The sequence below is a fragment of the Genypterus blacodes genome, unplaced genomic scaffold (genome assembly GCF_046128005.1).
Source record: "Genypterus blacodes isolate CSIRO-AG114 ecotype Tasmania unplaced genomic scaffold, CSIRO-AGI_Gbla_v1 ptg000045l_1, whole genome shotgun sequence".
Taxonomy (NCBI): domain Eukaryota; kingdom Metazoa; phylum Chordata; class Actinopteri; order Ophidiiformes; family Ophidiidae; genus Genypterus; species Genypterus blacodes.
This window is the reverse complement of record NW_027466858.1, coordinates 925,897-952,933: the sequence shown is the minus strand read 5'-3', so window position 1 is coordinate 952,933 and position 27,037 is coordinate 925,897. Positions and strand designations below refer to the sequence as shown.

At 39.7% G+C, this 27,037-nt stretch overlaps 1 protein-coding gene across 1 annotated transcript in view; it reads left to right on the top strand.

Annotated features, from left to right (window-relative positions):
* Positions 1-27,037, top strand: part of antxr2a (ANTXR cell adhesion molecule 2a) — a 58,914-nt gene that overhangs the window by 17,617 nt on the left and 14,260 nt on the right. The window contains exons 11-16 of the mRNA XM_076149415.1: positions 5,357-5,435; positions 6,273-6,368; positions 12,554-12,604; positions 13,063-13,152; positions 15,051-15,221; positions 15,344-15,424. Coding sequence (XP_076005530.1) covers positions 5,357-5,435; positions 6,273-6,368; positions 12,554-12,604; positions 13,063-13,152; positions 15,051-15,221; positions 15,344-15,424 — 568 coding nt within the window. The remainder of the gene's footprint in view (positions 1-5,356; positions 5,436-6,272; positions 6,369-12,553; positions 12,605-13,062; positions 13,153-15,050; positions 15,222-15,343; positions 15,425-27,037) is intronic.

Sequence of the window (27,037 nt, the reverse complement as noted above, 5' to 3'; positions counted from 1 at the left end):
CATAAATATACATAAATATATTCTAAGTTGGATAGCTGTTGTTTGATTTCAACGTCATTACTTAGAATCCCAAACCATAACAGATGATCACTGAGGCATTGTAGATGGAACAACAGATTTTAATGTCCTCGCTGACTACAAATCCAATCAAAAATGTATGATTATGTTGGCTCCTGAAGGTCTTTGTGAGTTTCAGCTCTAAAAGAGATTATGCATGGTATGATGATGATAACATTGTAACTGCTACAAACCAACATTAACATCACCTCAGATAATCCCCTGCTTTTCAGTCCAAGCTGCTCTTGATAACATGTTTTTCGAGTAGACTTGCATACTTTATGACAGCTGGTAATACAGTAGTGGCCGCTGCAGATGTCTTTCTTCTAGCTTTTTATTGCAGATTGCCTTTCTTGAAAATTGTCCAGGGGGGAGTGAAACAAACAAACTGAGCAAATCCCAACCAACTCCAATGAAAGAAAATTCAGCACTAACATCTGTAAAGCACCAGCCTAGAGCTCCAGTTATACTGATTGGACCTGAACTGGTGCTACATGCCAGCCATTTGCAAAAGGCCTGCTTAATTAACTCTTGGCTGCCAATGGTGACCCATTAAGTTGTTAGCTTGTGCGGGGCGGTGAGTAAACACATCTGCTGGAGGGGCTCTAAAAGGATGTGCGACAGATGCAGCTATTCCCTTTTCCATGGTCCCCATTTAAATAATTCACCCGTTCTGGGATGCACTGACAATCCCTGCGTCCCGGTCCACCTGCATGGAACGTCAGAGCCTGGAAACTTCTGTCTCCGTCCATCTGTCTATAGCTAGAAAAGAAATGTGTTGCTCGAGTCTATATGCTTGATCCTGTACACATGAATTGCTTGGATACACACTGGGATACATAGAATATTTCACATATAGCAGTCATACAAGATGAGGTGCTCAGCTGTGGCATCCCATTTCACCAGGGACTCGTATCAGACAGCTACTCATCCAACCTCTGTGTCCCAGAATCACAGTGTCCTCAGTTGGTCACTGAGTTGTGTTGGAGCACTCGTGGCACAGGAATCATCTGCACTGACAGCTGCCAACATCGGCCTTGAAATACTGGCATCTGTTGACACACTTCCCTACCCTTCTCCTCCCCCTGCTTCCCAGTTAGGGGACTTGGCTTTCTCTCTGGGGTACCAACCAAGAGGTGAAGTGACTGCACTAGCATGTCCTCACCTTGTGTTTTCACAATAGTAGCGGTTGGCAAATAATAACTGAGGGGGAAGTCAACACCTGCTTTACAAAGCAGGTACAGAAGCTAATGTAGTGGTTTACATTAATAATTAACAGTATGTCCCAGGGCTGCTGCTAGCAGTGCTGTGATTCCATCTGCTGTACTGGGGGAACAGAGATGTCCTGTTGTTTGATTGTCCTCTTTTTGTGGCAGAGACATGTTGGATATGCATTCAATTTTATGTATGTATGTATGCATTGATCATATGTTGAGTCAGGACCCAGTTATTTTTGAATATTGGTTGAAGAAAGAAGAAAGGGGAGAAATAATGCAGTAATTCTAATAGATTTTGGGGGAAATCACGTCCAAACTGGGTTACTGACATTGTTTTTTGTAAGTTATAGGAACTGGTGGTATTTGTTGGTCATAATCTATGTGAAGTTCTAAGTTTAGTTAGATACAAATATGTCCAGCGTTGCCTCAGAAAGTGTATGCCCTGAAATGTTCTCTTTAGAATGTATTTTAGTAACTTCCTGGTGTCTTCTTACAACAGTTTGCTGCTTTCACAATCTCACCACATAACGTGAAGTAGCTGAAAGAATGTTGTGGAGATATACAGAGAAAGAAGGATGAAAAAAAGCAACTGTATTTTACAATTATTATTGTATAATTATAGATTATAGTCCTTATAGCTTATCACTGTTCTATTTGGGAATCCTCAAGATATTTCGAGGTTTTTGTGTTCCGCGCATAACCTCTGTCTTTGAGCTGTTAAAGAAACAGCATGATATTCCAAGAGCGCCCTTCAAAGGCCTGTGCAGCTGGTGAGTGAGGCAAAATCTCACCAAAACTACACCAACTTACAAAATAGTTATGTCTTGACCTAGTTCAGATATAATTTCCTTAAAAATCATTACATTTTTTACAAATCACAGGAGTGTCACTCTTTTCTATAAATGTAAAATTGTAGAATTTGTAGAAAATGTAAAATCTACTATGCAAATTTACTAACTAATGTCCATAATACTCAGTATTGCTAAAACAAAATATACAAGTCATCCAGTCAGTAAAAGTTTGATTAACTAGGGGTTTAACCAATGTTAAAAATGTAAAATGTACCACAAATGTGTTTTAGTCGCGTGCTGGCGGCCACTTTATAACAGAGCATGTCACTCTTTCCAAACGGTGTGTGTCTCTTTTTGGAACACAGCTTTTCATCTTAGTCCCACGTTTCTCTGATACAATGAGAACTGCTGCCACACAAACTGGTCCTGACTGATGACTCCTGGATGCTGAGAGACAAGCCTCACATGTTTCACTGTGAATAATTTAGCCCCCTCTATTTAAAAATCTTTAAGGGAATTTCAAAAGCCATTAGCATTGCTACTGTCAGCCAATCCAGTGTCACATCACCAAAGCTTAGTGTCACGACAAGTCTACTTTGTGACTTGGGGAGAATGTTTTCCAACATCAGGCTAGAGATATGCAGCAGGAAGAAGCCGTCTGCCAGTCAACTGCTCCCACCGCGTCCCTCAGAGCCCATGGTCACTTTCTACCGAAACATTGACTGATCCCTTGGTCCCATGACATTCAGCTCTCTCATCACCCATTTACTCAAACGCAACCATCAGCCCACCAAGCAGCTGCAACTCTGTCAGTCTCTTGCCTTCATCATATAAATGATAGTGACCATTGCGGTAAATTATTCATTTCTATGTTTTTGATAGTAACTGAATTTCCCTGTTATCCTTATTTCTTATTTTAACTACAATTTTATTTTTTATGTGGTCTGCTCAACACTCAGTAATGGCTGTTACTTTGAGCAACAATTCTAAAAGCAAATAGTCTCCATTTTTCCATTCCAATTTTGCACAAAACAGGCCAATTTATGGGAGTCGACAAAATCAAATATGCATTTGCATTGTTTCTATTAAATTCCATCTAGTAGCTCTCAGACAGTAAATTCTCACTGTATTAAATCAAATCTATGTGCTTCTTGCGATGACCAAATGCCATCTGCTAGATTAACATTTAAGTCATGTTCTACTGGGTTGATAACAGAGCTGAGTGAAGTAACTATAGACTGTTGTCCCAACATTTCATCCACATGGTCTTATCCTCTTGAATCTCTTAATAGATTCTTAGGTTTTGTTGTTTATTTCTGTCTTGTAAAGCTGTTACTTCTTTTCCTCTTACTAAAAACTTCTTGAAACAACCTAGAAAGTCAACATTTAATGTAATGTCCTATGTCAGCATAGCAAACCTTCAAGACTGTGTCTGTTACTGCTTTATCTACTTGCCACAGAATCCATCTCCAGTGAGCATAATTTAATGTTTTTGCAATATTTGAGGATTTTCTTCTCAATTTGAGCCTTTCTATTATTACAGATTTGGCGAAACATTTTGATACTATTCCAATAATGATAAAAGCAACACAATCTTCTCTGAAATAGGATGAAACTGACACAAGTAATAAGCATCCTCCAATTCTTAATTCTTACTAACACTTTGCTTTTGATTTTCGATACATATTCGAAATATTTGAAATGATAAAATAAATGAAATTGCTTGTTCAAAATTAGAAATGAAAATAGATAATTGCATGGGGCGATATTACAATCAGACGTTTTTCTGTCATTAGTATCACAGGTGTTTTCAACCTTCAAATCATCCAGTCAGTCATTCAGCCAATTAAAATGGAGAAAAGCTCTACCAATGCTGTTTGGTATCATTGATTGATGAACTGATTGTTGCCGCCCTCATCATACTGAGATCTTTGCCAAATAGCTTTTTAAATATAGAATGTGTATGAGTTTAGATTCATTCTATTTCTTTCTGTCATAATAATTGCCAGAAACAATCAGATGAAGAAGGTGACAAGATGTATGACTTGTGCCTCTGGAGCAGATTCTTCAAAATGCTCATCAGTGTAACTTGCTTGGGAGCTTGCTCCTCCCTCACATGCCAAGTCCATACCTACAGCTTGATTAACAGCCTGCTTTCCATTATCACGGATTGAGGGTGTCAGCTAAATTAGCCTTTCCCCTCACTCATTCAGCAGAAACGCTTAGTTAACATGCAAGAACCTACAGTGGCTTTGTTTCTTGTCTGTTGATGATCCACAATGGAATTTGCTCTGATGTTCCGCTCAATCCCACCAAATAAAGGCAGAAATTGGTACCATTGTATACAACAAGTTCAGTGAAGTGTCAAGGTGCATCTGGTTTTAAAGAGCTTTGAATTGTAGTTTAAATATTTACCATGGATAAGTAAGGGTAGGTGTAAAGGGGTCAATTTAGAATATTTAGAATACACTGCATAGTAACACACATGTTCTGGTTGCTCATCTGTTAGAACCCTAACCCTAACCCACAAGAGGATCGGTGGCCCAAGGCACAGCCTCAGGCAAAATCCTAAGCAAAGACGGCTCTCTTGTTATTATTCAACAGCACAGGTTTTTATTCAGGCCTCCCCTGTACACTACCACACACTCACAGCTGGCCCCCTCGCAGACTGTAGCACTCTCCAATGTTCTCTCTCCTCTTTTTTTTGTTGAAGGGTGGATATCAGGCTTTTCAAGCATTCTATATACTGAATTTTCATTAAACCTGTGGTAATTGGATTGGGCATAATAGACATATGGAAATTGCAGTGCCGTTCATCATTATGGTTTTAATTGCACCCGTTTGGCCTCCCGGCTTTTCTCTCAAAATAAGTCATTGGACTTCATGTGCCTCGTTACTGCGAGCCAGGTTGGTTATTCCACAATCACTAATGGCAGTGATAATTAGAGGATTTGCATTGATCGTATCAACATTTAACCATTTAGTTTGCATCTATTGTGTTTTTACATTGTAGTAGATATGTGGTAGAATAGTACATACTGTAAATTGTGAAAATTAATAAAATGCAGCAGGAGTTAAAAGGGACCGTCTTTGATTTTTCCTTGTAACAATTGCTAGGAAAAATCTCTGGGTATTTACTGACAAATTAATTTGAGACGCCTGCAGCGTGAAAAGAGACATCTACAGTAATTGCAATCATGATGTCCATTGTGAAATGTGTGTAATGCCAAAGCCTCTTCTCACTGATGAACATATTGCTGTGGCTGATCAAACCTTTACTGTTTTTAACAGGACAATGGATGTTCTCGTCAGCCTAAACAATGGCAAGTCCTTTATCACGAGTGCCAACACCATCACTGCTTCCACATGTGTGAGTCTGACTTACCTTCATGTTTGGATCATAATCATGTGTTGTACATCCCCATAATCATGTGTGAACAAATTATGATAAGCTCCAATCTTCTGTTGCTTCTCCATCTTCTACAATAACAAATCATCTTGTTTTGATAAAAATATGTTTTTGTATTATATTATCTTTTTCATTTTATGTTGACAGACACAGGCACACACACACACACACACACTCAGAATTTCCTTGTGTAACCACCCTTTGTCTTTAATTGATAGGTTCAGTGTTGACTAATTGATTTACATAAAAAGAGTGACTGGCACATTTTTAAGTTGACTGTTTCTAACATTTAATTGAGTCATTCATCAAGTAAACTGCACAACATTTGCTGCTTACAGCTTCTTAAATCGAAACAAATGCGAGTACTTTTCTTTTCATATTACGATGTGAATTCAGGGAAAATAGTATAAACCTAAAGACATTTTCCCCTCTGGGAGCCTGTGACTGGCTTTTAGTTTTCACTTTCTTTTTAATTTAGATTTTATACATTAGCTGATTAATGAAATATTGTAATTAAATAAAAGCAATACATTAAACAATTATTTAAAACACCTAGAGGTGTCATTGCTTGTGAAACCATTGCTCTCTCCTGTTCTGATAATAATGGCTTCCCTTCTAGATAGGGAACGTTTTACATCTGAATAATTGTTAATCATGAACCCTTTTTTCTTTCAGTGAATAAGGGCTTCTTTGTTTTTTTTACTTCATTTTCGCTTGCAGGAAAGAAAAAGAGCAACATTCCCTCTCTGTAGTAGAACTGTAATTGAGAAGTATCTGTATTGACTTGTTCTCTTCCAGTCGGATGGTTTTGCAGTGGCTATAGTGTTCTTGGTGCTGCTGATCCTTGTGGCTCTGGCCCTCATGTGGTGGTTCTGGCCTCTCTGCTGCAAACTGGTGAGTGTTTCAGTCCTGTTCATACACCAGTCACATAACATCCAGTTCACTGATTCTTCATAACTCATTCATTTGGGATAACCATGGGAATAACTACTGTCATTTCTACATGAACTATGTATGAAACCTGAATATCAGTGTGGAAAATCAACACATATTTTTCCAGTTTTGTCTGCATTCAAAAATGACAATCAGATGAAAATGTAGGATTTTCTCATATCTGTTATAATAAAATGATTTTATCAAAAAGATTTTCAAAAACACGTAATAGAAATACCAAGTACGAAATTATTAATACAAAATAAGTACTGCATTGTTAAATGATAATTAAAGGTAATTCATAAAGCTTCGCTATCATTAATTAGTGCATAAGTATAACATTAATGATATGTTGTTGCGATGGGTGTACCAGGTAAAAAGGCAATGATTTATGAACTGCTGCACATTTAAGAGCCACTCTTTCATTGGTGTAAAAACTAAATGCACATTAAATTAATAATTAATTCAATAACTCCTGCCATATGAGGTGGGGTATGCTTTGTGGTTTGTTTGTCTCTGTGTGAGAGAGCGGTTGAAGGAGGTGCAACTCCAGTCGAATGTGTCTGTGATCAGATATATATTTAAATAATAATCAACTAAATATGAAGAGTTATTGATCACCAACACAAGTGAACTCAATACAGTTGTAATCATGTTATAGGTATTAGGTAATAGATTATACTGCTATAAGTTAACATCAGTCTGAAATAGATCTTCTGTCTTGTCTTGTCCAACATGAAAATTACACTTTCAAATTACAAATTCATCTTTCAAGGCCAAATACTATCAAGGCCTGTAACAGATGTTTATCAGTGAAAGATCATGGTTTCTTGATGCAATTTCCCCTTTAACAACATGTAAAATCTACCGCCCTTGGTTTTACAAATATTAAGAAATCCTTCTGACAGAAAGTTCAGCACCTTATCAAAAAGGCATGTGAGCTACTGTTTGCCCTCGCAGTTAAAGTAAAAGCTGTAAGCATAATCCAGTGATAACCACGCCATAAACACAGAAGATAGGCTTTGTTCAAAATCCTGCGATCAATGAGAGTGGTGTTGAGCATCTGTTCTACTCTGTCACCTCCCATACACAATATATTGTTTACCAGCTGTGGCATAACAACCTCACAAAGGAAGAACCTCAAACAGGAAGTGAAGAGCTCACATCCTGTTAAACTTGTGACTGCTTAATTCGTGTGATCAGATGTGAGAACAGATGAAGTTACTTCCTATGACTGCAATAACAAGGGGAACAACACAAAAGACAAGACGGAGTGACAGATTTCATGAAAGTTGACGAAAGCCTACCTATCACAAAGATTTTTTATTATGTTAACTCCATTTAAATCTGCGGTGTCCAAGCCCCATCTTATTGTTTTTACTGGTAGGCCGGTGGAGAGATTTTCATTTCAGTACTAGTGGCTGCATAGAAAAACTAAACATAATACTCTAAACTTTGTGTTGAAGTAAATGAAAAGGAAAGAAGGTTACTTGCGTCACATCTTTCTAGTCCCATGTGAAAAACCATGTAGGAGGAACTAGAGGTAACGGACTTGAATTTGCAGTTTTACAGTGTGGTTTTCCGGATCTTGTGTTTATATTAGTTAACTTTTGTTTCGTCTTGGATATTTCTGACATCTATAATTGTGAACTCCTCATCCTGCTCTCATCCCCTTTGGACAACCAGTCTCACCCATTTACACGATTTTTCAAAAATCCACAACAGATTATTGTTTGAGGCTATGAGAGCGAGGCAACAGATGGTGCACCTCTCTCTCTTTCTCCCCCTTTCTTTCTCTGTGTCTCTTTTTGCTATTTGGATCTGATAAAGGCAAATACCATATAACCCCGCCTCCACCCTCCCCGCCCCGCAACCAGCACTACAGTTCTCTTCTGCTCCCACCATGCCACCCCTCAAATGATAAACGTCACCTGGCTTTGTGGACCTGAAGTGAGTCCATCCAGGATGAGAAGGAAGCATATTTTGGAAAACCAACAAAGGCATTAAAATGTAAACCCCCTGCAGCATGTCTGGCCACAGACGTGTTTGTCTTGGTAGAGGGAGCTGCTGTTGCCTTCCATCGAGGGACGTGACAGAAGAGGAGGGCCATGTGTGGCTTGTTAATATTTAAACCCCCAGTCTGCCAGCTTTAGCTGTCAGGATAAGGCCATACACACACAAACACACACACACACAGGATCACACAACTTTTCTACCACAATTTCTCTCTCTTTTTCTCTATCTATCTATCTATCTATCTATCTATCTATCTATCTATCTATCTATCTATCTATCTATCTATCTATCTATCTATCTATCTATCTATCTATCGGTAAAAAGAGCATGATCACACATGCAATACATCTGACGAATCACAAAAAAATAAGCACATCAATGAAAAAGTTTATACAGTCAAAGTTACATAGCTTATTAGCAGAGTCCATCCTCCTACCACGATTCATAAAGTCCATCATCACTTAAATCATATCCAGTCTGATGTTGTGAAAGCGTTAGTGCTTCCCTGTTGTTGTGATACGTGGATATACAAGGTCATAATTCACCGAAAGCCATTGGTCTGGTGGGTTATGTGTATACTGAGGGGCTGCGGGACTCCTGGGGTGTATTACTCACAAGCTGCTTGTGGTAAAACTGTAATGCATTCCCTTTAAAGGAGCATAGGGTAACCATGGCAATGGAAGCACCATTTTGTATTTAAGCAGGAGATTTCCAGTGCCCTTATAGACTCTTGGAGGATGTAAAGGGCTGCAAATTTCTGCTCCTTGGAGTTTACAATCAGTGGACCGGACCTCATCAGACTGTCCATGCAGATTAGTTTTTAAGTTTCCTCAATGAGTTGCCAGACACTACACAGCCCACTTTCTCATCCTCTACCGCCAAGCACATGGTGGAACACCACATCTCCACCACTGGCCCGCCTGTCAGGTCTGGGGCCTCGACATCACCAGAGCACTCTTTCAGCGGCTAAGCCAAAATGACCTGATCGTCAACCCTGCCATGTCCCAGTTCAGACAATCGACTTCCTTTGACATCACATCACAAAAGAGGGAGCAGTTCCCCTTCCTGCAAAGTTGAACCCAGTAAAGAACTTTCCATGCTGTTTCCATGCAGTTTTAGGGTATAGTGAACTTCCACCGCCGCTTTATTCCCTGAGTGGCATAGATGATGCAGCCGCTGTACGAGGCCCTGGAGGGCAAGGTTGTCAGCCAAATGGTGGACTGGTCTGCTCACAAGGAACACCTGCATGTGTCATCTGCAGAGTTGGTTTATGGCCAACTGAAGACAACTTGCATTAACAAAGGAAGTCAAATCAAATCCAGCTTTGTTTGAATTGCATTTGACTCCTCTCACTTGAATTATTTATCTGCATGTGACTGTTCAATCTTGTTCCAATAGGCTCATATTTGCAGAGACGCCCCTTTTTATGAGCGTGCACACGTTTCCGCATTAACAAGGCCACAATTAGCAACTCTTGCTGATTAGCGGCTTTGTGATAACGACTAAGCCTGATTGTGATTGCCTCATTGTGAAACAAGGCAGAGGTCAGTTGAGCTTCCTTCGTGGTACAAGTCCCAGGACTTTAGAGGATGTGCATTCCATCAACAAAAACTGCCCATGTGCACTTATTGGACACTGCTTAACATATTTCCTGTGATTCTCAAGAATCGTGATTTACTACTGAGTTGATAACCCCATTGTTAATTGAGGTTCTCTGATTAAGGTAAACCTTATTCATCACCATTCATTATGGTCTCTTACATATAGCCGTATATGTCACAGTTAAAAGTGCAGATAATTTGTTAAATCATTTAGAAATTACAAATTATCTGTGGGTTAAATTTATCTATATAAGTCAAGCCACACAATTGTGGAGACGGCTACATGGGGATGATGCTGTGAACATACCTTATTGGTTAGAGGCGGTGGTGGCTTGGTGTTGTGGTTGTGGCTAATGTCAGATGGCTTAGTATCCTGTGGTTGAGTTTTCAATCGTGCCATGAGGTGCCACCAACCTTGCTGAATGCTCCAGTCCACATCGCATCTGTCCATCAGGTAGCAGAGGCCGGGGCATTTGTATAATACTTTATTTATCCCACAATATGTCCAGGAAGTCTGCTGCATAATTACTCAATAGAAGGAGATAATCCTATAAGCATAAGGTGTGAAAATATGGAAGGTTGAGATAAAATGTTAATCAGTGCTCCAAAAGACCTTTAGTGGATTTGCTGAAGAGTACTTAATTAAGCCTAATTGATTGTTTTTCATTATATTCATGTCGTCAACATGCCAAGAGTGTAATGGCATTTCTGTGCTTAACTGAGAATGAAACATCTGTTAGAATCTATATGTCCATGATATAATCTATGATATGCCGTAAATCTTTTCCCCCCTTAAAAACAGTTTAGCAAATGCACACCCTGTGACTCGCTCGTGTATCTATCTTTGAAGAGTAATGGATTTTGTTCACGCTATTGTCATCTCAAGCTGAGATATGGCATATACATACTTTATTTATAGCCATGTCCCTTTAGAGAGAAGTTCAGCTGTCATATAACAGGGTGAGGAGAGTTGTAGAATTTTATGGGTTTGAATCTGAGCGCAGTCAGTTACAAGTGAAATTGTCACAATGCCAAGCAGAGCAGACAAGTAGCTAGGGGTGGTACTGTGTGTGTGAAACGTCAGCACTTTATTACACCAGTAATTCCTTCACATTTGAAGCGTCTTGATTTTAAAAGCGATGATGCCAATTTCTGAGAGAGCCCGTGCATCATTTGTTGTCCCCGATCATTTCAGAACAATAGTTGATAAGTCATCAAACACAGATTGAATGTTAATATGGTGGGATCTTTTTCTCTTGTGGTGATTTCCTCATTTACATTCATTTGAAGTTGTGATGCACACATGGATGCTACTGCAGAGAATGATGATGATAATGATGATGATTATTATTGCTGCTGCTGATAATTATTGTTATTCATCAACTTCCTTGTCATAATCCTGATCAAATAATAACATCATATAAGGCCAAGAACATGCATTAAAGTCTGTGGTCTCCATGCAACAAAGCGGGGGGCGGGGCACACAGGGGCAGAACATTGAAGATCATGCCCATGCCCATGCACCTGACCTTGTCTTCTCAGCTCACGTTCATTCAGAAAGATCTGTGAATGAGATGTGACTTGCTATAAAGAGAGGCCAATCTCTGGAACACAGATGGTGACAGCCAATGCAAAAGAAAATCTTTAAAACTGATGAAGAGCACCTTCAAGAGCCCATCGTGATTTTGCCTAATGAATTTCTGATCTGCTATGTTGGACCAGTGCAGTAGTGTCCTTTCTTTGATTCATCATGCTTAAACAAACTATTGTTCCTTGAATATTGCAAAATTAAACCAAAAGAATAAATTGCACAACTCCTGGCAAAAGAAACTCTCTCTGAGTTGTCTGATGGACGATTGACAAATGTCATTCTTATGGCACTGCTTGGTGAAGAATCACTAATCTTGCCTTTGTGTGGAATCGCATTGCTGCAACTCAGGTCCCATTTAATGCAGAGTTGTCAGGAACTGTACTGCTGTGCTGGTCACTTCCACTGATGTGTAAGGAATAGTGTGGGTGTGTGTGTGTTCGTGTGTGTGTGTACCATCTTCCACTCGGAAACTGTTTGGATCCAATCCCAAGCCTCCTCCTCTGTATCTCATTGGAGCTAATTACCTCCTTAGGACTGTATGATTGGAGGGATTGCTTGGGAGCAATGAACCCCATCCAATTAATTAACAGCTAAATGGACAGCAGTGCTCGCCCCAAAGACTCCCCTGTCAACAAGTTGATTTCCAGTGTTTCTTTATTTTGCGGGGCCCCTGATATTGGTTTACAAGCGGAACCCTTGTAATCAGCAGTCAGTGGGGCGATCGGGTTTCCGCTGGCAGTTACAAAGCAGCCTGGCATCGGACACTCAAGTGTACAGCAAACACAGGGATATATCTCATTAGCCTTTATAAATTACCTCCGTCAGCTACGTCTGTGCTTGTAATGACAAGGACTGTTGCATGTACCTGTATGTACTGTAAGTGTTTACATCACCTGTTGGACATTTTGCTGACATACTTTGCTTTTATTTGTATTCAGGTCATCAAAGACCCACCACCTCCTCCTCCACCCTCCCGCCCTCCACCACCTGTGAGTTCATCGTCACAATACTACAATAATCACCAATACTGATAGAATTTTACATGTTCTTGGTAATATTGGCCATTACACATCAATGGATTTTATCTCAATTATTTTATTTTAATTTAGGCTAATGGGATATCTTGTTCTGGTGCCATACTGGGAGACTAGCTCTAGTTTATTGTATAATGATAGTTGTAGTGTGTAAAATGTGATTGTGGTTCAGAACTATATCTGATTAGAAAGAAGTATAAAAGTATATTTAAATTCAATTCAGCATCTAACAGCATCAATCTCCTTTTAGAAATTTGATATCTCAGTAAATTCATGCAGGTTTAACAAAGGTGTTTATTTTGTACAAATGCTTGTTTCATGCCTGTTTCCAGCATAAATACAACAATCAAATTTAAAGAAATACTCAAAAGTGTGGATTCGCCCCCATCTTTATCATTTCTCTGTTTCCTAAGGAGCCTGAGCCACTGCCCAAGAGCAAGTGGCCCACTGTGGATGCCTCCTACTACGGAGGAAGAGGAGCTGGAGGGATCAAGCGTATGGAGGTCAGTGCCTATGCATCATATTGTTTTCAGGATGACAAAAACCTTGCTTAGATTTGAAATTAATTGATTAAACAGCATTCGGTTAGTTTGGGTCAGTAGTTCCCTTTGTTCATGATGAACCAAATGTAAGTGGCACAATGAATACCCATACGCTGCTGAACTTTGACAGAAAATACAACATGTCAACAGTGTTTTTGTGTTGTATTTGGTCAACTTTGACCGCTACAAGCTGTTGAACTCATCGACCCTTCGAATGATCACGGTAAACTGCTGAGTAAAGTGTTCTGTCGGAAGATAGAAGTTTGCCAAGTTGGCAGTGTAACACAGGCAGTCGTGAGGAGGCACCAGCCAGCCAGGTTGCTGTCCTAGTCAGCTGTCTGATGACTCCAACATGACAGGCACTGCCATCTAGTCCTTGGCCATCCAAGCCTGATTGGATCACGTCATTGTCAGGATGAAAGATTGAGCGCTGCTGTCAAATTGACATATCCATGTCACACACCTCTCCACCCCCCAAGACTTACAAACCTTGCCAGCCGCTTTGTTATCAGCCGGCTTTCACTTTCCACCAAGGGGAATCCAGGTTTAAAGGCTAGCACCCCTCCCCCACCCGGCCTAACTTTTCCCCACCTGGTGTACCTCATGCCACTTCTCAGCCCCGGGGAAAGTGGCGGCATTGCGTTTCCCAGAATCCTGAGGGAGAACCTACCCCAAAGGAAGCTAATTTTCCTGGACAGGCCCATCTCCACTTCTGAAGGTTCCCCTGTGGATCAGGGAAGAGGTGCTTGTTAAGATCAACCCTTCTCTGCATCTACATTTAATCTTGCTGAGAGAAGCACCCGCACCACCTCCACTTCTCTGCCACTGCCAATATTACAAACGTGTTTTCAAACTGCTGAGATGACAATGTATCTTTTATTCATCAGAACACGCATCCATTTCTTTTCTAAAGGCCAAGGGATGAATCCCAGTGATGATTCTGAAAAGATGTTCTATATTGTCACGGCTTAACCTACAGCTTGAAGACTGTGTTGCTAATTAATTACCTCTCACCGTTCATGTGATTTTTTTCCTTTTTCCTTGCAACAGATGTAAGGAATTAAATTAAAAGCAGGGGGCTGAAAACACACACATGCATTCATACTCACTCACACATACACACACAAAACAGCATTTGCACGTAGCCACAAAAAACATGCTAAGAGTTCATCTGATGTTTCACTGAAATGTAAAATGATTGGTGACAAGCTTTGATCTATGTTGGTCTTTGCTCTTTTCAGTAAAAACAAAGAATAAGACTGGATGTTTCTCACAAAATAAATAAAAGAGTTGCACACAGTTGGAAAATAAGATAAATATTAATAAAATAAAATATTATTATTGAAAATGTGAAAACTGAACATTTTTATCCTAATCTTTATGCATAATCTCCTTAAATGAGCTGTGCAACTTAACAAAGATATCCCTGCTGAAATGGCTCCATTTTATTTTTGCTGCTCCTTTTTGAGAGGGCACACACACACTCTTACACAAATGCTTAATACCAGGCATGTGAAACAGTGAGAGCTATTTGTACCGGCCCTCAGATATACTGTATGTCTCAGCCGTCCGCTCTGGTTAATACAGTGTGTATAGTGCAGGTGGGCACAAATTCAGTTGATTTGTCTATGTCTCTCTCATGTTGTGTGAGAGTGGAAGACAAGAGGGGGAGAGAGAGAGACAGGTAGAAAGACACAGGGACAGACCCATTGCTTTTGCTTTTTAATTTAATCTATACTCTGAGGGTGCATGTAAACATACTGACTGTATGGCCATACATGATTTCTGAACATGAATAAAACAGAATAGAATAAGCTGTACTCTCCTCTTGATGCTCTGATGGGGGTTTATTTATCCAGGTGCGCTGGGGAGAGAAGGGCTCCACCGAAGAAGGGGCAAGACTGGAGATGGCCAAGAATGCTAAAGTGTCCATACCCGAGGATGTAGAGGAGCCTATGATCAAAGGTCCCGCTCGGAAGCCTGCCCCTAACTGCCAACCAACTGAGAACAAGTGGTACACTCCCATCAAGGTAAGCACAGATGCTGTGAGTGGGGCTGAATGCAAATACTTTTGTTGTACTCCATCATATTGATGTTGTTGTTGATATTATTGCTTCACATTTCAATTTTTGAAAATCATCTGTTCCTTCAGGGTCGGCTTGATGCTTTGTGGGCTTTGTTAGGACGGCAGTATGATCGAGTCTCACTGATGCGTCCCTCCTCTGCAGACAAGGTATGCTTACTGAGAGTGACATAAAAGTAATTTGGAACATTTTTGCCAATCCTTAACCAGCTTCCTCTATCTAGATCACCTGGAGTTCTGAATTTTTCAACCTAAAATGTTATCTGCACCTGAATGTAGTTTCTATGTGATAGTGGTCATTACTTTATTTTCAACTGAGTTTGAACTATTGTCTTGTGCAGTTACTAAACCTTTTCACCCAAAGCCTTTTTTTATTTAGCATTGGTAGGCCACTGCTCCCCATGCTCTACATGTCATTCATGCTTTTCGTATGATTAACTCTGCATGTGGTGAGAACATGTAAGTCTGTTGCCTGCTTATTTAGTAATCTCTTATGACCACCAGTCGTACAATTTCAGTAAAATAACTTAAACATTTCTTGGCGGGGACTAATTTGCTACCTCGCAGTGCAGTGTGTTAAATACAAGCAAAGGTACACCCTGCTGTGTGGTTGTAATCTAACCACAGGATGTGTTCTGCAGCTGCATGGCCTCACTGAGAGATGCATGCGAGGGACCTAATATGGTCAAACTCTGGTCTCTTCTTAACCTCTGAAAGTGAAAAAGAAAACACTACCAGTACCGCAAAAACTGACAAACTGAAATCACCACCAAACACAAAATCAAGTGTCAATTCACACATTGTTTGTGGGAGTGAAGCTCAACAGCTTTTCCCAGAATGAGTGGCATTGTTCACAGTTTATTTGCATTGATATGTATGTGAGTTACTTAGTGTAGTAACTATGGAGACAGTAAACTATAAACAGATTATTTTTTCAGGCCTAGTCAAATTCCATTGGCGCAGCTATGGTAAACAAAATTGTCTGTTGACTTTCCACCAAACAAAAATGTTTTAAGTGCTCATTCATTGTACACTGTGAGGCCAAAGAAGTCAAAATATAGTGTCAGTGTATATATGAATATCTGGGAAGTTCTAGTGGAGACACACCTCAGAGAAATTCTCTGGCTAAGCATTTCAGGAGGTTGCAGCCAACATTTCTAAATGATGGGTTGTTATTCTGTGCTATGTACAGTGTACGGCCTATGAGACAGTTATGAGTGCTGTACATATCCTGACAGAGTGAAGAAATGCTGATTAGTAGCCACACCCAAAACAATGAATATTTTTCAGATTGATCTTTGCTAATTGTTTTTAAAAGTAGGTACAGGCTTGCTTTAAAGACAGTCTTCTTTACTGTTTGTGTCAGTTTATTTCCTGTGATAAGTCTGGACATTAAACTAATATAGATGTAGTAGAGATCAAAGTGTGTGGAGTCAGTGTTGTGCCGGTGGCAGGTGAGTGCTACCAGGAGTGTGGATAACTATAGGTAGAACAGAGCAGGACCGACATGGGAAAGAGAGGGGATAAGAGTAACAGAGGGAGTGAAGGCAGGATGAGCAGGGAGGCAGGGATGGAACGCTCTTTGATGGCAGACAGGAAACCTCAAGGGTCATGAATTTTTCAGTGGCTTGCATCCACGGGGTTACAAGGACTCATACAGGTGCAAGCAAGCAGGTTGTTACAGACATCTGTTCAGCATGGGGACCTCAGCGTCCAAGCCCCCCCCAACCATCACCCCCACCCCCCACTACTTCCTCAAGGCAAACTGCTGGATTGTCAGTAGATGTAGAAGAGAGAGAGAGAAAATGTTTTTTTGTTTTTTTTTGGTCTCACAATTATCGCCCCAGGGCTTTCAACACCAAAGGTAGAGTGGGGGTGGACACAGCTGCAGTGCTGCACTTGCCCCAGGCACAAATAAAGAGATCTAATATGGTTTGACTGTGTTGTCGGTGAGATCGGGGAGCCAGGGAGGCACTTCAGAGCCAACTTAGCACAGCAACATCTGCCGCCAAGTTTTGCTGGGGATTGAGTGGGCACACCAGATTGGGGAAGGTGGCAGAGAGGCTGAAGGAGAGAGACAGGGAAAGCAGGCCTTGTCATGGTACTCAAGCGCTTTGTGCAGGGAGAAATGTCTTTTTCTGTCTAAATGCCCCACACACACACACATGAAAATTAGCCCTCTGCATAATGTCCATACAAGGTCCACAATGGAGCTCAAAAAGCACTCAAAAGCAAGCCAGAAATGTTTTGTCCTTGTAGATTTCCATTTGGATTTCTATTTGTTCTCTCATCAATTCCTCAGCAGGGAGATGTGTTGGCAGAGTATGTTGGTGTGTTTTGAGGTTAGGTCAGTATTTTCGCGCTGATCCTGACAATTGCTAAGCATATTTACTTTTGAACTTGGTTTGTTGTGCATTTTGCATTCGGGTTGGATGATGCCTTCTTGGACAGGGAAAATTTGATCAAACTTGGTGATGACGAGGAAGAAGTTTCCTGAATGTTGGTCAAGATCTAGAATCTATTTTGCACACATTAAACTCCAGTAAACATGTTTTCTCTGCCACATCTCAGGCGGCTTTGCTCCTCTCATCTATCCTACTGTATGTGACATGATATTGCTGCGTTTCCGCTGTTAGGGCACTTTGTCAAAAAGCAAAAGAACACATTTGAAGTACTTCTCAAATGAAGCCACTGAGCCAATGGTACAAACCAACTGTAGTGGGGAGCTGTTTTATGATTTCCTATCAACATAGCCTATGAATGCAATTCTTTGACCCAGCTGTTGGCCAGCTGAGCCAACACTCTCATATGTACGCCATTTTCACCTTCATCACAGTTGCACTACTACCAATGTGGTGGGAAGATCTCTGTGTTTAGTCTATGGGTGTTGTGGCATTTGATATGTATTACTTGTGACTTGTTCTGCTGTGATGTGTATACAGTCGTACCAACTACTTAACCAGCCTATCTGTTCAAGAACGTACGTACACAACTCTATCCTTGTCAGGTAACGTAACATTAGGCAGGCTGATGTCACATGTATACATTAGCTTAGCTTAGCTTAGTTTAGCATAGCTTGAGGTGTTTATCGCTTCCTGACAGAGAAGAGATAGCAGAATTTTCCAGTCCATTTTTAGCACAGCAACAACTTAACAACTAAGAATCAGTGGAATTCACAGAAGCTGGTTATAATACACATTGTACCTCAGTGTAGTGAGTCATAGCCATGCCACACCATTAACAGTTTACCAGATAATTTACTCATGCATGAGTAAGACATGGAAGTGATCTAAGAGAGGAAGTGACTGGTTCACAGGAAATGTAGCACTAACTGTAGTGAGGATGCATTGAGATGTTGTAAACTGTGCTAACATTTTGCTAACATTTGCTTAGTATTGTTAAACAAACAAACAGATGCAGACGTACTCATCTTTTCACACATCCTGTTTGCTGCTTTTTTTCCCTATATTACAATGCCACACTGGATATGAGGAAAACACATGTCTTGTAACTAATAATAGCTATCAAACGGCATTGAGTGTTAAAATAAATGGAGCCAGAAGATGATACATCTTTCCACATGTTAGCCTTTGCAGAAGGCTGATGTTTTACTCTCCTTTCAACCACTGGAAGTTACAATGATTTATTGTGTTGTAATATATCTCTATATGACTGTGGAACAAATGTAGGCAAACAGATAAGGGAAGATTTCTACTATGGCTTTTTCTTTATGCGGCTTAGGTAACAGCTTGACCGCAGTCACAGTATTTATCATCACAGATAAATGCCCTGTTAAAGCACATTTCACAATAAAGGTCTTTTATCAAGTAAACAACATGACAATTAGTCTGAAATAAACTCCTATATCAGAGAGCATGGGCTTTCCTCATTAACAAGCTTAATAGGAATTAAACCAAAGCGTCACAAAACATTAAGCATCAAGAAAAGGAATAAGGAAAGGCTGGGTGTGACTCAGAAAAGCAATGCCTAAAATAGCAATCACTCAGTATGCATGCTTGGCAATTAACCCCTCATGACCACCCTTTTCTTTTTTATTTTCTTTGAATTACATTTTGTTGCTCCTTTGTTTGCTAAGGAAAGAGGAGTTCTGTGTCTTTGTTTGGGTTTTATTCCACAAAGAGATGTACGACTGGTCTGCGCTCCTTTGGGAGCCCTTGTTGGAGGGATGTTTTCTCATTTCATAAAGGTTTTGTGAATCTGACTGTACATTCGTGAATCATTGCCAAATAAAGAGGCTCGTTTCCATGCATGTAGTGACTGCGTGGTTTGCGGACACGAATCTGCACGCCTCAGGCCTTTAGGTTACATCAAGATGTTAGATCTTGTTTTTACAAAAAATTTGAAAATATGTGTAATTAGCAGATTTAGTTTTCTTTTGTGACCTAATAAGATGTATGTTTACACATTGGATTACATTTTGGTCTTTACTACGTCTACTACTCTTCTGTCCAAAACATATTCTGCGGTCTTGTTCCACACATCTTAGCCTTTCTTCATGTTATGGCTCAGACCGGGGAGGCAGTGGGCTGTGTGGAGTAGCGGCCAGCCCTGAGTCTCATTAGTCCTATCAGTGGACGGCCTTGTTACCCCTAACAAGTAGCCAGCTGACAGCTCCATTCAGCCGCTGCTCCCCCACAAGAGAAGTGACAGCTTCAACTCTGGTGGAGAGCGCCACCAATTTATGAGCCGTGCCCGTGCTCTCTTAACCAGATTAGGTCTTTTTACGTTGACTAAAGAAAAGTAGGGCAGGTGTCTGTATGACTGGTTGTGAATTTGATAATGACTGCCATGTTAATCTCCCCTCACCCCCATCCACATCCATGAAGGCTGGGGCCTGGTTGGTAACTGGATTCTGAGCGGACCACCATCCCTGTGTGTCTGTGTTTGTGTGAGTGTGTGTTTTCATGCAGAGAGAAAAGCAGCTAATTAGTGATGGTGGTGGATGGGTGAAATGAGTGTCCTATAGTGAGAAATATAGAAATACAGAATGGCTAGCTCTTCTCAGATTTCTACCAGGAATTTTTTTGTTTTTGTTTTGATCTTTATTTTAGGTCTTACAGTTTTAAAAAAAATCCTTAATTTGAAATGAAATTGTAAAATAAAATCTTCAAATATTTTGCATCATCAACAACATTTTAAAAGAACAAATCAATTAGCAAAAGAGAAATATTAGTGCTTATGCATAACATATATTGTATGTTTTGCTGAATTATTTTGTACATGTGTCACATATATGCACCCACATATTCACAGCTCAGGCCTTAATGTAGGCTCTGACTGACCAGTGTGGTACAAAATAGAAAATAATAACGGTGTTATCAAAATGATTTCTCCGTTGGCTTATTTTTTATTCAATAAAAACAAAATGTTTCACAGGTTTCCGTACAACAAATGAATCTTAAATCTGAATCTTAAAATCCCATCTTAAATATATTTGTTGTAGTGTTGTTGTCTAGTTGTTGTTGAAGGGACAGCCCAGGCCTCTTGGTTAAAAAATATCTTCTTTTGCTTTGGTATGAATATCAGTTTTGTTGCATTTGAGTTACCTGTATCCACTGATGTTTTACCTCAGACTGGTTTAAAGAAAAACAAGAGCCTTGTGTTTCTGTGAGGAGCACTGGGATCCTGGCTTTAATTAAATTACATTATTGTTAATGTCAGCTTTTGCCAAGGCTGGTTCTCTGCATGCATGCACTTTGCCCTCCTCCTTCTCCTCCTCCTCCTTGCCCTCCCTTGCCAACCTCCTCACAGACATATAGGGCTGGAATCACACATAAATTTAGTAATTTATTCTAATGCGCCCCTCTTCTCCTCCCATCCATTTGAATTTTTTAAAAGGATGGGAGCATGTAGTCGTGTTATTGCGTGGAATATGTTCACAGTGAATATTCAATAAGCCTGCGCTCATATTTTGTATACATGAATGTAACGCTGTGACGATGCTGGTTAATATGGAGTGAAAGGCCCTCGGATAGAACTACATGTAACATGATCTCCACTATAATATTTGTATTTGATAACAGCCGTACATTATGAATAAACATAAGAGTAAGCATGTGCCACCAAACCTCAGATGTTAATTAGTTCACTGAATGAACATACAGCATATATGACACTGCTACAGAGACAATGTCCTCTTTTGTTTAATGTTTAAGCGGCCCTGAGTTGATTATGTCATTTTAGTTGGCCGCTATTACACTTTCAAAATTGCTTTCAGATTTCCATTGCTCAAACCTCACTCAGTTGCTCTTTCAGTTTCTTTTACATTTGTTAAATAGGATTGTTAATATTCGCCTCAGTTTCCTGTCCTGGGAAAAGCCACGGCCTTTTTGTTGTGTCGGTCAGAAAACAAAATGTGGGCAGTTGTCCTCGTAAAACAATACAGAATACTGAATACAGGATGTCGCCCTCAGAGCCTCTCTCCTTTTGTGAGCAGACCAGTGGTGTGTCACTAATATGGCTCTATTCATTGCTGTGCAGGCTGGAGTAAGGTCTTCATGGCCACCCCCTCCCACTTCTTTAAACACTTCTCTTATCTTCAGCAGGACTGCTGGGCAAAGTCAAGTTGGTAGATGATCAATCCTACAGGTCGTTCTGTAAACACACACAGAGCTTTGAAGAAAAATCCGTCAGTACGCACTTAATTACGACAAAGTCTTAGGGCCACTGTTTCGGAAAATAAGAGAGATTTTCAGAATGAAATTGTGATATTTTAAGAAAAAACTTCACAAGAATAAAGTCACAATGAGAATTGATAGAAAACAGCCAGGCTCTGGCACAATGGTTTTAATGTCCTAATACTTCTAATAATCTGGTGTTAATCTTTTCATTATTTCAGAAGCCAACTTCAGCAGAGCCTCCTCATCCTTCATTTTGACACTCAGGCTGGCAGGCTCGCTCATGTTTGCTCATAAAACTGTTATTCTTTTTTTTCTCTAAATATTACAACTTTATTCTCATAACATACAGTCCATTTTTTTCTTTATTCTTCTAAAATTGACTGTTATGTTGCGACTTAATTCTCAATATCTTTCATATTTATTTTCTTCAACAGTTGCCTTAATACTAATACGATCCCTAGGTGAGGAAATTCATGTGCAGAATGTTTGCGGCAATTTATGACAAGAGACTGGAGTGTTTACACAGATTTAAATTTGTGGCAGTTGCAGTGTTATTAAGGTGTTCAAAATAATTAAGTCATACCCTGAATCAAAGTAATGTGCTTGCAAACCTACTGACTGAGATTGCAGTAATGGTGAAATCCCAGTTAAAGGAAATCCCAGTAAAACCCTCCTAACATACATGAAAGAGATCACCCACCATGGTGCTAATGAGCATTGGTCTTCTTTTATTACACAGTTAACAGTTAGGCTTACATTTGAAAGGTTAGGTTAGAAAACAATGATTTATTATCACACAATAGTCCTCAATAAAGTCAGTGTTAGTTTTCCTGACATTTATGTTTCAACTCTGAGTATTTTGAGTTGAATTAACCATATGTGTATGTAATATATCACTGGCTAATCTTCCTCCAGTCACAGGCTCCACCTCATTAATGTCCCCACTGCGGTGTCTGCTGATTTTTTTTTTAAATTCTTTTTAATTGGGTTAATTATGCAAATGAGCATGCAAAAGCACATTGAGCTCTTGCCTCCTAAGATGTTGGCTTAGCAGTTATTTAAAGACAATTTTATATTTAACACTAATTAATCATGCATCTTAAAGCATGACGTTGCTCATATTATGGACTGAGTGCAGGAGAAGGCCTTCGAGACTTTCTCTCTTCTCCTGCTTTGTGATCCTACATCAACCTGCTGCTTAAGTGTTGCATGAGTAACTTATAGACAGTGTTTCATAATTGATTGATTTAGGGAAAAGCTGCAGATGTGACAATAGTATGCAACATTGTGCCATGACAGAAGAAAATACATTATTAATTTTAAAGAAATGACATTTTATGGTATATTTCAAATTTTATGAGACAATGCATCAGGCAATTATTTTATTTATTTATTTTAGGTGTATAGTGTACTAATATAATCAGTATCAGGTTATCAGCCTCCAAAAATGTGTGTTCTGATCATTCTCCCTCTTGGTTATGTAAGTGCACACATTATCATAATCCATCGTTGTAACATGACGCCAATTTTACAGCCTATTCTATCAATATGTCATTTATCATTCTAATTGATCTTTCTGATTTTAATGATGATAGTTTATAAAACAGCTTATTAACCTTAATGACAGAGTGATCTTTTACGATTGATAGGTTATCTCACCTCCAATTATACTGAGTAATGATACAGATTTAATGAATGCTTAAGTGCTCTAATGGCTTTTACATGGCTATATAACAGCTATAGTTCCATTGACCATTTAATTTGTTGTTGTTTATTTGCATCTTTATCAGTGGTTGTCACGATAGCAGGTGTTTCATTGGTCACATGAGAGATCAGGCGATTATCTTACTTTCAGGAGATTTAGAATGCAAAAATGATATCGGCTCCTTCAAGTGTTAATGCATGTTAGGCTTTTCCGCCTTAACAAGCTGAGTTGAAGAGAAAACAAAAAGAATCTTGTATTATCCCTTTGGTCCGCTGCAGTTGCCTCTTATGTGTGTGTCTGTGTTTTACAGTGAAAGCCTAATAAGCGTTATTCAGTCTCACTCATTGGGAGCACAGATGCACATTCAGCCGCGTGTTCGCTGCAGTCTTAATAGCGTTAACCCATCAGCTGTCCCCAAACTGAGGATACAAGCTTCTTCAGTGTTTTTGCCACTAAGCCGGATTTTCACCCTTCTTGCCGACCAGTAGCCAACACGAATCCGCAGTAACTCTCCTGCTCTTCTTTTGTGCTAAATCATCCCCCTTCTCTCATTTCTCATTCTCCCTTCTTTTTAATGTCTATTTCCACACTTATTGTGAAATAAACAATTACTATTCTTTTGAAGGGGTTTCAGAAAAAGAAAATACGTTTTTTATGTTAATCAAAAGGGTCGCTGAATTTCTCTGCTTCAGTCAGGTTTTTGTTTAGTCACTGTTTTCCAATACAGGCTATGTATTATTTTGTGTGTCACACTTGCATTTTATTTAAATTAATATATTTTTTCATCATCAGCTTCTTTTTAATTGTACATTTTTTATTTGCATGCAAATTTATTTCACATGCCATGCTGAATCATCCATTTATAGTTAGTAATTTTAATGTCACTATCCTGTCCTGTCACCTGTTTGACCTGCTACATTTTTCCCCACATTTCTCATTTCTTCTTTGGCCCACTTCCTCACTTTTTCCTCCACTGTACATCTTTTCCTTTCTTCCTGTCACTCCTTTTGTCTGCTGCATTGGTGTCTGACTTTGTCCCCCTCTCTGTCTTTCACACTCACTCGGTCTCCGTCCCTCCCTGTCTGTTCATATTGGGACAAAGGATGCTGGATGCCTCTGACAGTGCTCCTAATTAAGACGTAAAACTGTGGGCAGCAGGTTTCTGAAGGTTACACTGTCTATAATGCAGGAAGTGATAAAGAATGGAGTCACTGATGACAAGTGACGTTTTCACTGGGGATGATGCAAACTGCTGCTAATGAAGCTGGGGCTATGGATGAGAAAGAGAAGGGGACAGGGGCCTGTGTGTGTATGCGTGTGTGTGTGTGTATGCGTGTGTAGGTGCAGGTTTTTGCTCTAGAATATTTGAGTCAATTAGACAGATCGGATAAATTAGTTGCTGCCCTGCACTTACATCTCAGACAGATAACTAAAGTTGCTGATACATCAGATCACTTGATATTGTGTTTGTGTATGCGGTCATATGTAAAGTCTAAAAAAATTATGGATAATATCAACACTTCAAATACGTGCCCTATTTTGAGTGTAATCCTTCCAAACCTTACAGATAAGATAAGATAAGATAATCCTTTATTCGTAACACAACAGGGAAATTCACATTGTTACAGCAGAAAGTGGATAGTACAAAGCAAAATAAGAGCGTAGTAAAAGTAAAGACCCTAACAGAAGAACAACAATACAACTAAACAGCGCAACAGTACATAAAGAGAAATTTAATCTTAAATATTTTTTTACATTTTCAACACACATTTGTTTGTATTATTATTTTTATAATATTTTACGAAAAACTAAATCTTGAATCATTAAGTGAACAAATACAATTTTCATCTGAAAAAAATTACATGACACCAGATTTTTTAATTGCATGCCATATTTCATTATGACTACAAGTATGAATTGTTATTCCCCAGCAAGCAATCAAGTCCTGAACAAGTGTAATACATGTTTGAAACATGTGATGTGTGAATTGTTGAAGCACAAGTCTGGCCACATTTTCCAACTGCAGCGTGGTAGAGAAATTAAGTGAAAAGTGTATGCATAAAACATGACATGCTGTGTTGAAAAGCACAGGATAAAAGCCTGAGTGAAGAGCCATGGCAATGAGCATGTATGTCGCCTTAACAGTACAACTCAACTCCCCAAAACTCTTGGAAATATGTAACGAAAAGCTCACAATCAGTTAATATAACATCATATGTGGGCCATCACATAAGTAAATAGTAATGATTTACACCGCCACCAACCTTGCCTTAAGGGATTCCATTGATATTTGCCTTTTTAATGCCAAGTAATGGATGCAGATTGTGTTGGATGAGGCTTCAGGCAAACATGAATACACAGTATGTAGTGCTCAACATGTACAAATACATTAACTGAAGATTTCTGCTGCTGACAGCAAGAGAGTTTCTTGTAAAAATCATTTTATTATTTCCATTATTTCTCACCACCAGCACACACCTGCATGGGTTGACCCAACTGGGTGCTGGGCAGCTGCTGAGGACCAACATATGACACCCCTTGGGAGATGCTGCATTAGAATAATTACTCCTTGTCAGCCCCCCTTTTAAAGGCCTAACTAATTCTCACACACGCATACACATACAATCCAATTTGAGCATACATATTTCTATTAGTTTCAGCCCAAACATTACCACACTAGTAATGGCATGATGGAATGATCATGTCAGCCTGTTTCCATCTACAGTAGCATATCCGGTTCTGTGTTGGCACGATGGCAGGCAATGTGAAGCTCCCCACCAGTAAAGATGGCAGTTATTTCCAGGTTTTGACTCAAGAATAAGATGTAGGATAACTGCATGTTGGGTGTCTGCTGCTATATTGACGATACACGATTTACAGTATTTTACCAGCACTCCTAAACTGCTACAACTCATGCTATGTGGCTTCCCATTGGAGTGGTTGTGAGCATTTCGATGTGAACTTGTTGCCCAAATTTGACACACTGGCTCTGGCCATATGCAAGTGTTGCGAGTTCACTATTCATGAGTATTGGCTGAGGTTACACTCTGACTCACTTTAGGCCTCACAAAGGATGAGGCCAAGCTCTGTCAGTCCAGGCCAAGCCAGGACTTTAAGACTCATAACACACCCCTTCTCCAAACAGTCTATCCAAGATTGGTCTCCATTGAGACAGGGAGGGAAAGCCCTTTTTGTGCAAGAGCAGCACTCAGCTTGGCAGCTTGGCAATGATTGGTTTGAGGTTGAGCCCTACCGCCCCCTAAATACCCAATTACCCATCCTAACTGACTTCTTGGGACAAAAATCAGTGAATGAATTTGCCCTGTGTTCATTGTGTATGTATCACAAGAAGTGTACATACCAGCTTAAGATGCATCGGACTGCAACTTGTCTGAGCAACATGTTTCACAGCAACCT